Source organism: Peromyscus eremicus, chromosome 8a (genome assembly GCF_949786415.1).
Source record: "Peromyscus eremicus chromosome 8a, PerEre_H2_v1, whole genome shotgun sequence".
Taxonomy (NCBI): domain Eukaryota; kingdom Metazoa; phylum Chordata; class Mammalia; order Rodentia; family Cricetidae; genus Peromyscus; species Peromyscus eremicus.
Window position 1 is genome coordinate 52,222,476 of NC_081423.1, and position 12,404 is coordinate 52,234,879.

Here is a 12,404-nt window from a genome sequence, read left to right on the forward strand (position 1 = left end):
AACTCGGGTCCTCTGAACTCAGTTCTTAACTGCTGGGCCATCTCTCTAGCCCCTAGAATTGATTTTGTTTCTTTGAAGCAGAATTTTGCTCTGTAGCCTGTGCTGTGACCCTGTGATAGCTTCTCTGTAGCCTGTGCTGTGGCCCTGTCACAGCTTCTCTGTAGCCTGTGCTGTGACCCTGTGGTCACAGCTTCTCTGTAGCCTGTGCTGTGACCCTGTGATAGCTTCTCTGTAGCCTGTGCTGTGACCCTGTGATAGCTTCTCTGTAGCCTGTGCTGTGACCCTGTGATAGCTTCTCTGTAGCCTGTGCTGTGATCCTGTCACAGCTTCTCTGTAGCCTGTGCTGTGACCCTGTGATAGCTTCTCTGTAGCCTGTGCTGTGACCCTGTGATAGCTTCTCTGTAGCCTGTGCTGTGATCCTGTCACAGCTTCTCTGTAGCCTGTGCTGTGACCCTGTCACAGCTTCTCTGTAGCCTGTGCTGTGACCCTGTGGTCACAGCTTCTCTGTAGCCTGTGCTGTGACCCTGTGATAGCTTCTCTGTAGCCTGTGCTGTGACCCTGTGATAGCTTCTCTGTAGCCTGTGCTGTGACCCTGTCATAGTCAGCTTCAGTTGTCAATTTGACCTAAGCTAGAGTCACTGGGAGAAGGGACCCTCCGCTGAAGAACTGCCTCCATCGTATTTGCCTGTGGGCCTTTGGGCATGTTTGTGCAGCAGTTTCGTAATTGCTAATTGACATAGAAGGACCTAGCCCACTGTGGGCAGTGCCACCCACGGGCAAATGAGCGTAGGCTGTATAAGAGCACTGGCTGAGATCAGGGAAGCAAGCCAGTAGGCAGTGGCCCTCGGGTCCTCGTGGTTTCTGCTTCAGTTCCTACCGCCAGGTCCGGACCTCCAATGCTGAAGCCCATAAACTATAATAAACTCTTTCCTCCACAAGCTGGTTTTTGTTTGTTTGTTTGTTTGTTTGTTTGAGACAGGGTTTCTCTGTGAAACAGTCCTGGCATTTACTCTATAGACCAGGCTGACCTCAAACTCACAGAACTCCACCTGCCTCTGCCTCCTGAGTGCTGGGATTAAAGGCCCGTGCCACTACCGCCTGGCCACAAGCTGGTTTTGATCAGTATTTATCAAAGCAGCAGAAAGCAAACTAGAACGATCCTCTCGCCTCCTGATAGCTGAGCTTACAGCTGTCTGCAGCCACACTCAACTCTTGGGAGTTTTTAAAAATAAATTTTGAGTGAATTATATATTTGTATATAAATATATAATTTATATTTATGATAAGAAACATTGAAACTACAAAGGGATACTGGCACATTTAGCTGGACAAGAACATTGGGATGGGGTATAGCTTGGTGGTAGAAGGCATGCTTAAGATGCACTAAATTGGGGTTGGGGATTTAGCTCAGTGGTAGAGCGCTTGCCTAGCAAGCACTAAGGGCCTGGGTTTGGTCCTCAGCTCTGGAAAAAAAAAAAGATGCACTAAATTCTAATTCTGAGCTTAATCCTTAGTTCAAAACATTAAAACTAGGGATGGTGGTGCATGCTGGTAACTCAGCAGAGTGAGGCAGGAGGATTACAAGTTTGAACTCAGCCTCAGCAACTTGGGTGACACTTTGTTAATAAAAACAAGCAAACATAACAACAAAACTTATGCATAGTAAAAAATAGGCAAAAGTTGAAAGCCAGATGATACTGTTGAGAAAATATTTGTAAATCATTTTGTAGAGAAAAGTTAATGTTGACACACAAATCTATAGATCTGTAAGAAAAGGATGGCCGGGCGGTGATGGCGCACGCCTTTAATCCCAGCACTCGGGAGGCAGAGGCAGGCGGATCTCTGTGAGTTCAAGGCCAGCCTGGTCTCCAAAGCGAGTTCCAGGAAAGGCGCAAAGCTACACAGAGAAACCCTGTCTTGAAAAACCAAAAAAAAAAAAAAAAAAAAAGAAAAGAAAAGGATGAACAACTTAGTCATACAATAACTATAGGCATTTCACAGATAAGTAGAGTTAAAGAACTATCAAACATGTGTAGCACGCTTTCTTGGACCACCAGCCCCAAAATCATGACATGGAGACTTACTATTAATTATTGTTGTTTAGCCTCAGCTTAGACTTATTTCTAGCTAGCTTTTCCCCCTTTAACTTAATCTGTTCATTTCTATTAATCGGTGTGCTGCCCCAAGTCTCCTTTACTTCGTCTACGTACTGTCCATCCTGCTTTCCTGCTTCCTCCTTGTCAGGCTGGCTGGGCCCCTGGCTGGCTCCTTTTTTCTCTCTGCCCACCAGCCCCGCCTACCCCTCCTTTGCCTAGGTATTGGCCATTCTGCTTTTTATTAGGCCAATTAGGTGCATTAGGCAGGCAAGGCAAAACAGCAACACATCTTTACATACTTAAGCAAATGCAGCATAAACAAAAGCAACACACCCTACATAATAAACAGATGCAACATCTTTATATAGTTAAACAAATATTCTATCCCACAACAGATGTGTAAAGAAGCCTCATCATCCACCATACAAGAAATGAAAGTTGTGTTTAGTTAATATGTTTATTTTTAAGGTTTATTTTTATTTATGTGTGCCTGTGTCTGGGTGTGTATGACGTGTGTGCAGACGCATGAGGAGGCCAGGAGAGGGTACTGAATCTTTTGGAGCTGGAGTTAGAAGTGGTGAGCTGCTGCAAGCAGCAGGCACACTCAACCACTGAGCCAGCTCTCTAGCCCCAACATATTTATAGTGCCTAAAAGGTTTCACAGCATATAGGAGAAGTGGGTAAACAGGCCTTACCTGTTTGCTGGGTGGGAAGAAAGCTTGGTAGCACACCCCTGGATAGCAACTTGGCAGTATCCATCAAAATCATAAGCACCTTTGGGTTTAGGATTTGTTTTTCAGTACCGGCGTTGAATCTAGACCCCTCGGTGCTAGGCAGACACTCTGCTAATGAATTATATCACCAGCCTTTCAATTTGTTTGTTCTGTTTGCTATATTGGGTCTCCTTGGGTTTCTCAGGCTGACCTTTAATTTACTCTGTAGTCTAGACAGGCCTTACACTCTCCTGCCTCACCCTCCTGAGTGCCTGGATTATAGGTCTCCCACTAGGCCCAGCTCCAGCTATGGTTTGATTTTCTTTTTCTTTCTTTCTTTCTTTTTTCCAGACAGGGTTTCACTGTGTAGCCCTGGCTGTCCTAGAACTCCCTCTATAGCCTGGGCTGGCCTCAAACTCAGAGAGATATGCCTGCCTCTGTCACTGGAGTGCTCTACTGGGCCCGGCTTTGACCTAAGATTTTCATATTTAGAAATTTACCCTATATATTGGCATATAAGTAAAATCAGAATGTGTAGAATATTCTTTGTAGCTTTACTTAGGTTGGCAAAATGTTAACAATGACCTAAAATGACTGTCTTAAGTGGATTGATTAAATCATAATATAGCCATACAGCAGGATACTACACAATCATAAAAATGTGAGTTTTTACCATACATATAATGGAACAATCTCCAAATTATGTTAAATGGAAAAGCAAAATGCAGAACAGAACAGTATATACAGATTGCTTGCATTAGGACAAAGAGACTAAAGAGCATGTCTGGAAGGAGGCGAAGGCACCAGGAGGTCAGTTGGGAATAGGGCATCTGGGATGTTAAGAAGAGAAGCTGTCTTGAACTACATGCTCTTCTGAAGTTCTGAAACTGAGTAGAAATTTATATATTAATTTGTTTTGGGGACAAGGTCTATAGTGTAGCCTGGCTGGCGTTAAACTCATGGCAATCTTTCTTTCTGAGACTCTTGAGTGTTAGGATTACAGGCATGTGCCACTATGCCCAGCAAAAAAATTGTTGAGGTAATGGAGGCTCAAACTCTTGAGCATACTAGTCAAGTACTCTAGTCAAGTACTCTAGTCAAGTACTCCGCCACTCAGCTATATTCCAGCCCTAAATAACTTTTTATTTTATTCTGAGACAGGATCGCACTGTGTATCTCTGACTGTCCTGGGAGGAACTCACAGAGATCCAACTATCTCTGCCTCTCCAGTGCTGGGAGAAAAGGCCTGCACCACCACACCAGGTCCTAAGTAACTTTAAAAAAAAAAAGCACAGGACTGGTGAGGTGGTTCAGCTTGTAAACTGTTTGCTGCCAAACCTGACAGTCTATGTTTAATCCCTGGTACCACCATGGTAGAAGGAGAAGACCAATTTCTTCTGACTCCACCATACACAAATACAATAATAAATTGTAATAAGAAATAAAATAAGCTGAGTGGTGGTGGCGCATGCCTTTAATCCCAGCACTCGGGAGGCAGAGCCAGGCGGATCTCTGTGAGTTCAAGGCCAGCCTGAGCTACAGAGCAAGTTCCAGGACAGGCTCCAAAGCTACACAGAGAAACCCTGTCTTGAAAAACCAAAAATAAATAAATAAATAAATAAATAAATAAATAAATAAATAAATAAATGACATTTGAATGTCTGTCCAGATCACTAATTCATGTCCATCCTCAGAGGTGCCTGTTTTTTTTTTCTTAATAAACTCTATTTCTGTCACTGAAAACCAACCAACCAACCAACCAACAAACAAAAACCTCACAACTTTTTTCTCTTTCTTTCTTTCTTTCTTTCTTTCTTTCTTTCTTTCTTTCTTTCTTTCTTTCTTTTGACAGGGTTTCTTTGTGTAGCTCTGGCTGTCCTGGAACTCCCTCTGTAGACCAGGCTGACCTCAAATTCACAGAGATCCACCAGCGTCCTGACAACTTTTTTTTCCTTAAAGACAGGGTCACACTGTGTAGCTCTGGGTGGCCTGGAACTCAGTTGAGATCGACTGCCTTTCCCTCTTGAGTGCTGGGGTTAAAGGTCGACACCACCACTCCCCATATTTATTTTGAGCGTCACTTAGAATATTCCCCACTGAGGACTACTGTTCTGATCATTTTTATTCATTGTTTGCCTTATTCCTGACATGGGGCTTTGTATTTGGGTAGGGAAACTACACAGATGAATTAGATATCATTTAAAACAACTAGGTGCCATGACACAGGTTTGTAATCCCAGAATTCAGTAGACCAGCCTGAACTATACAGTGAGACCATGTCTCAATAAAGAAAGGGGTCTAGTGACATGACTCATCAGGACCTGCTGCCAAGCTTGATGACCTGGATTCAGTCACCAAACACGGTGCAAGGAAAGAAAAGCCTACAAGTTGTCCTTTGATGACCATATGTGGTTCCCCAATAAATAAATAATGCAATTTTAAAAACAAATAAGATAGCCAGGGTGTCGTGGCAATCACCTTTAATCCCAGCACTCAGGAGGCAGAGGCAGGCAGATCTCTGTGAGTCTGAAGCCAGCCTGATCCACATAAGCGAGTTCCAGGACAGCCAAGGCTATTATATAGAGAAACTCTGTCTCGAAAAACGAAACACCCCCCCCCCCCACCCCACAAGCTATTCCTTTTATTGTTTATTTATGTGGCTGTACGCTAGAAGAGGCTTCAGGTCTCCTGGAGCTGGAGCTGGAGGTGGTTGTGATCTCCCTACTGTGATTACTGGGAACAGAAGTCTGGAAGAGCAGCAAGCACCACTTCCCCGGCCACAAGGTGTGACTTTTATGTGCATATGTTCCCCTTCACTACAAAAAGACTTGGCAAAAAAAATACCATTAGGGTGGGGCTGGGGGTGGGCAACATTCTATGGTAGAGCTTTTGCTTAAAGTGCATAAGACCCCGATTTCAGTCCCCAACATTGCAAATGCAAGCACAAAATCAAACCAAACCTTCCTGTATGTGAAAAAAAAAAAAGTTAACAGGTGGAACCAAAGCAAACCAAAAAAGTCCATCAGAGCATTGCTCTGAGCTCAGCTCTGTCCAGATGTGTCAATAACATGTCAACATGTCAAATGTTGTCAACAGTGCATAACAGCAAGAAACTGGAAACATCTGAAAGTTGATGAGAGCTGTGTTGAGGGGACAAACAAGGTCCCCAAAATTAATGACTGTTTCTCTGGCTTTGACTCTGAGGATCGAAGGAGTTCATGAGTCAGCACGGGATGATCCAGCCCCCTTCCACCCCAACTTCTAAACCAGGAGTCCTGTGAAGAGGAGAAAGCAAAGGAAGCAGGCTTTCTTTTATATTTTCAATTTTTGTTCTTGTCTTTGAGGGTTTTGTTGCTAACTCTTTTGAACAATTATCTATTTTTATGTGTATGGGGGTTTTGCCTGCATGTATACCTGTGCCCAGTGGAGTCCAGAACCCTTGGAGTCCAGAGGGTCCAGAGGTGGTGAGATCCCCTAGGACTGGAGTTACAGATGGCTGTGAGCTGCCATGTGGGTGCTGGAAACTGGACCAGGGTTTTCTGGTACAGCAGTAAATATTCTTAGGCACTGAGCCACCATCTCCCCAGGCCCCAGTCTTTGGCTTGTTTGAGACAGTATCTCATTTGGCAGACTGGTCTTAAACTCCGGATTCTCCTGCCTTTACCTTCCAAGTGCAGGGATTATGAACACGAACCACTAAGACTAAAAGGAGCTTCAGGAACTGGGCCTACCAATTCAACCATCCCCGGAAGCAGGCAAATGTGCACAGTGTCTCGGTTCCCCAAATACTGTATGTGCTTTTCTTCAGCTGAGTCTCAGTCCTACCTGTTTGCAGAAAGCATTCTCTACACATTTCCAGGTGAACCCGGTCAATCCACCGCAGCCTCCTCCCGCCTCCAAGCATTGATCTAAATTTAGAATTTCTTAACACCACAGCGAAGTGGCATGGCCTGGGCTGTGCAGTGACTGGGACAGTCCTCTCTCTAAGACGAATCCTACTGGGTCTTTTCACATGTACCTTCATTTTCACTCTGCTGCTCTCTGTCCCCAGAGTCCCCTGGGAAGAACAAGTTTCCCAGCAGTATGCCAAGGCCTAACCTCCCCAAATTTGTCTGTGACTCTTGCCTCTTCCATACCCTCTGCCCTCTGTGTTTGGCTAGGCAACACGGGTCAACCAGGGTCTGAGATCTTTGCTTTCGTCGGCCGAGTGTTGGGCTGTGTGTGTGGGCCTCCGCTTACAGTCAGTCACCCTTTTCCCACTCTGGAGGACATTTCCTATCCAGACACCAAAGCACCGAACTGGTTCCAGGGACAGAAAACAAGAGCTTCCCAGCTGCTCTGAGAACCCCCAAAGAGGTTCTTTTCCTGAGCTCAGCCTCACAAACACCAGGCTCCCAGCTTCTCCTGGGAGAGGGAGGCAGTCAAGAGTGAATCCTGCCCCCAGCACGCACGCTCGGGCTCCTTCACCTCCCCCAGACAGCTGGGAAATAACACCTCTCACGACAGAACCCGTCCTGGGGCTTCTGCTGGGTGGGGGTGGGGCACTGCAGCACAGGAGCTCTCCCGCCCTGGAGGCCCTGGGAAGCCTGGAGTGGGAGGAAGGAAGCCAGACCCTGCCTGTCTCGGAGAGTAAGGCTCTCTTAGGGCTGTAATGAGTACTCCCACCTCAGAACCAGCGGTCCTCCCCTAAAATGCCTCCTTCGCCCTGGAGGCTGGCTAAATAGACAGCTGGCTCCCTGGTCCTATCTCTAGATGCAGGATGGGAGTGTGTACAGCTGCTGTGTCTGTTTAGTGTACTTAAAATGGAGCAGTCAGGGATGGACCAGGTCTAAGATGATCTCTATTGTCTTATCTAGATCAAGCCATTTAATAAATATTTATTGAGTGTCTACATGGGCCCAGGGAGTGGCAGTTGGTTGTCAAGGTCATGTCTGCGAGGCGAATCCGCATGTAAAGCAGCACCTACAACATAAAGCACCACAGGCGCCACTCAGGCCCTACTAGAGTCAAAGCTGAGGCTGGGCAGTTGACCCCCGTCGGGGACCAGCCTGCCGTTACCATGTGACACCGCACCACCAGGCAGCCTTTGCCCTTCCTGGAGTCTTTGGCTTGTTTAATCTTTGTGGGGCCCAGCTTTGACTGCCGAGCACACCTGTCCGAACTTCACGTGTGAGGAGGGACGGCTTTCACGGCTCTTGGTGTGTGTGTGTGTGTGTGTGTGTGTGTGTGTGTGTGTGTGTGTCGGGGGCTTCTGTTACTCCTTTTGCTCAAACCCTGCTAGGAAATCAGAGGCCCCAGACCTCCCTCGAGACACTCAGTTGCAGGGTGATGGGTGAGGTCCGTTCTCTCCACTCCGCTCCACCCAGCGTCAGGATTCCAGTTATCAGCACTGCCCTGGCACCTGCCTTGGTCGCTTCTCGTTTCCCACCACCCTCAACCCTTGCCAGGCGCCGAGGGCGGGTCGCCAGGGCTTGGGACCAGGTTGCAGGGGGAGACCTCAGGCGGTATGAGGTCAGGACCCACCCGTGTATCCGCTTCAGGGATGCGGGGGGGTGGGGTGGGGTCTAGGGGGGAGGTGTGGGTCTCGGGGGGGCGGGTGGCAGATGCCCCGGGGCCCGCGGTGGGCGTGCGAGCCGGGCCCACAGCCCAGGACCGACAGACGGACCCCACCGGACGACCCCGGGTCCTGCAGCGCCCCGCCCCCGCGGTCCGCCAGCGACGTGTCGCCTGCCGCGCCCCGCCCCCGCCGCAGTGCCCGGATGCGGGTGACGTGCGGCCGCCATCTTCCAGTCCCGGGCAGCCAGCGCCAGTCGGAGCCAGCACGAGCCGCCGCCGCCGCCATCACTGCCTCTGCCAAGTCCTCTGCCCGCTGCCCCCGCCATGTAAGTCGGCCGCCCGCCCGCCCGCCACTCGCCACCCGCGACGTTCTGCCCCGCGCGGGCCGCCACCCCGAGGAATGGGGCCGGGAGACACCGGGGGTCCCGCCCGCGCCTCCCGTGCCGCCGACCCGGTGGCTGCTGCCCGGTGACGGCGCTTGGACGCCCGGAACCGGCCCCGGGCGGTCTGGCGCGGGCGATGGCCCCGGGACGGAGAGAGGACCCAGCGTCCGCCCGCCCGCCCCGCCCCGGCCACCATGGCTGTCAGTCATGTCGGGTCGACCCCGGGCAGCGTCTCCGAGGTCGCTTTCACTTAACAGGCGGGGAAATCGAGGCATGAGGAGGGTCTCTCAAGGTCACGCAGCTCAAGCGCAGCGGGCCGTAGAGTGACCGGGTTCCCCATCGGGTGGCTTTCCTCGCGCAGGGGAGGACTGGAGGGACTACGGATGGACAGGTGGATGGGTGGAGCCCCGGCCGCAGGGCCCGAGGCTTCAGGCCCGGAATCCTAATCCGTTTCTCCTCCTTAGGTCGGCTACCGCTGCCACCGTCCCGCCTGCCGCCCCGGCCGGCGAGGGTGGCCCCCCTGCACCCCCTCCTAATCTTACCAGTAACAGGAGACTGCAGCAGACCCAGGCCCAGGTGGATGAGGTGAGTGTGTGTGTGTGTGTGTGTGTGTGTGTCAAAGGTGCAAGATGAGAGGTGTGGGAGCCCATCTTTTACCCTTGTGGGTTTGGGGTCGGAGACCCGCCGAGCCCCATCTCTGGTTCCCGGTCAGCATGCACTTGGAAGGGCTATGGGGTGGTAATCAGTTGTGCTAGCCTGGGGTGTGCCGGCTGTGGCATCATCTGAGGTGTATGGCTGCAGCATGCCCCTGATGTGTGCTCCTTGCATGTCCCTATGTGTGCTAGGCATGTTCTGTGTATGTCCTTGGCATGTTAGCCTGGAAACATCGGGGTGCATGTTCCATGTGTGGCACAATGGGCCCATGTCCAAGAAGTGCCCTCCTTGAGGCGTGCCTTGGCACACCCCCTGCCTCGTGGACCCCTCCCCCAGGTGGTGGACATCATGAGGGTGAATGTGGACAAGGTCCTGGAGCGGGACCAGAAGCTATCAGAGCTGGATGATCGTGCAGACGCCCTCCAGGCAGGGGCCTCCCAGTTTGAAACAAGTGCAGCCAAGCTCAAGCGTAAATACTGGTGGAAAAACCTCAAGGTAAGGGGAAGGAGATGGGGACAGGCAGGAGGGCTGGTGGGTGGGTGGGGGTCACCACTGGTCTCACTGACCCTCCTCCCTCTCGCTCCTAGATGATGATAATCTTGGGAGTGATTTGCGCCATCATCCTCATCATCATCATCGGTGAGTGGGGCAGGAGTGGCCAAGGCCCTTTCCCTGGAGAGGTAGAGGTTTTCCCTGTGGATTCTGGGTTTTGAAGGTCATTAACCTAGTTTTCATTCTTCAACGAAAACACATTTTGCTGCTATTGGCAGTTCTGATTTCATGTCGAGCCAAGACACTTGGCTGTTGTATAGCCTGACTTTGCCTGGTTCCGGGTAATTTCTGTTAAGATTTTGAATACAGGACTACTGGGTGGGTCCCTGGCGCCCCACTAAAAACCCTTTGGGCCTAAGAGCCCAGTCTGGGGGTCCTAGAACCGGGGGACAGTAAGGGTCGAGGGGCTTGGACGTGACCAGGAAACCAACTACTCCACTACCTGAGTGTAGCCATATGCCCAGTGGACGAAAGGTTTTGTGCCCCTTGTCCTATCTCGGAGTTTACGGATCATATACCCACTTGTCAAGTCCCTTTGTTCTCTAGATGAAGAAACTGAGGCTGAGAAGGCCAGCCAGCTGGGGAGGGGGGGGGGTTGGAACAGGGCCGGGCCTGACATGCTGCTTTCTTTCTCTTTCCACCCCTCCCTCGGCCTCCTCTTACCCTCTCTCCACAGTTTACTTCAGCACTTAAATCCCTGAGGAGTCTGCCCTGCCTAAGAAGGGCCTCTCTCCCACCCCCAGCCGTTCCTCCACCTCTCAGCCATATCTTTCAGCCCTCCTCCCTTGGATCCGTGTGTGTGTGTCCGTGTGTGTGCCCCTGTAAATAGCCAGCTGTTCTTTATACATATATAATATTATATATATTTGGTCTGTTTGTAGTTTTATTACTAGAAGATTTTTTCCGGTTGTCCTTAACACCCCTTCCTGAGGTTCCTCTCACCTCTCTCTCTCATCCTCTGCCCTTTCCTCTTTCCCTGATAGCCCCAAGTCCCCCATTTGCATCTGCTATGCAATAGCCTCTTTCCTCTCTCCCTTGGCTTTCACTGATCCGTCCCCCAGCTTCCCTGGACAATTCCTGACCCTCCCTAAACTAAAAGCAAACTGCACAGAAACAAACCAACAAACACTCCCACCTGTCCAGGCTTCCCTAGGTTGCATCTTTGTATCCCTTGGAAGGCTCTGAGACTGGTCCCACTTGGTCCTAAGAATCCCAAGGTTTTCTGGGAGCTTCCAACATTAATTAGCATATCATTTGCATACCAACGTGTTTTCCGTTTCCTTCCTTTTTGTTCCATCTCTTCAATCTTCTGTGTTTTCCTTTCTTTTCTGAAGAGTTAGTCTCCATTGGTCCTCTTATCACATTTCATTTGCACGACATTACCTGCAGGTGGTGGGGAGCCTGGGCTTTTGGGGAACCAGGCTGCTCTGGGCCCCAGGATTGCCCCCCTCCCAGCCCCTCTAGTCTAGTTTACCCCCCTTCCCCCGTTTTCCAAACCTCTTGTACCCTCCTCCCCCTCCCCCAGCTGGTGTGTAAGTGTCTCGGAGTTCAGTGTGTTATGATGGACCAATAATTCTGCCACTTGGGGTCTCTCCCTACATTCCTGCTCCCCAGTTTTCATGTGGGGCACTCAACTGACATTCCCAGGGGTCTCCCTCCCTCCCATCTGCCTGATCTGCCTCCTCCTCCCACCAGGAGAAGCGGGGGCTGACCACAATCTGACTCTGAGGAGGGTGGCTCCAGTGTGTGTGTGTGTGTCATCACTGCCTTGGGGAGAGTAGAACAAGATAGAATCCTCCCAATTCCTGCCTGAAACCTCTGGCCTCATCCTTGCTAGAGGTTGGACTGAAAATTTTCCTCCCCAATCTGGGGGGGGTGTTGCCCCCATCACTGCCCAGCTCCTCAGACTGCCCCCCTGTATTCAGGGTGGGGGTACTAGTCACTGCCAATATGTGTGTGGGACTTGCTGGATGATGGGGATCCTTGCCTTTCTCCAGGGCTGTTGAGCCCAGAAAGAGAGGGGGAGAGAGAGAGAGAGAGAGAGACTGCAAGCTATTCCCTTTTTGGGTGAAATGATAGAAGGATCGTACCTTTTTAAATGGCACAGTTTTAGGGGTCTGAGGGTACAGCCCCTTAACCTGCCACTGGGGGGGAGTGTCCCCAAACTCTCCCCCCCACATACACCAGGTTTTCTGTGTGGAGGGGAACCAAGGAGATCTAAACTGTGGTGTGAAAGGGTAGGAGAGATGCTGGGGGTGGGGGTGCTTGTGTTCTAGACCCCCAATATTATCCCAGTGTCCCCTGCCTTCCTTCTTCCCCTACCCCATGCCCCCAATTCTGTGGCGCATCCAGATTGTGAAAATGTACAATAAACGTGTAATGAGTAACCAGGTGGTGTCTACAATCTTTTTCTTAACCAGTAGTAAGAGTATTGGATCTTCAGATATAAT

The 12,404-nt window shown here is 50.3% G+C and overlaps 1 protein-coding gene across 1 annotated transcript; it reads left to right on the top strand.

The window, feature by feature from the left end:
• The first annotated feature begins 8,549 nt into the window (after positions 1–8,549).
• On the top strand, positions 8,550–12,341 carry Vamp2 (vesicle associated membrane protein 2). The gene is made up of 5 exons (XM_059270958.1): positions 8,550–8,691; positions 9,213–9,333; positions 9,739–9,897; positions 9,990–10,041; positions 10,631–12,341. Coding segments are annotated over exons 1-5 (351 nt in total). The 5' UTR covers positions 8,550–8,689; the 3' UTR covers positions 10,648–12,341.
• The last annotated feature ends 63 nt before the right edge of the window (positions 12,342–12,404 follow it).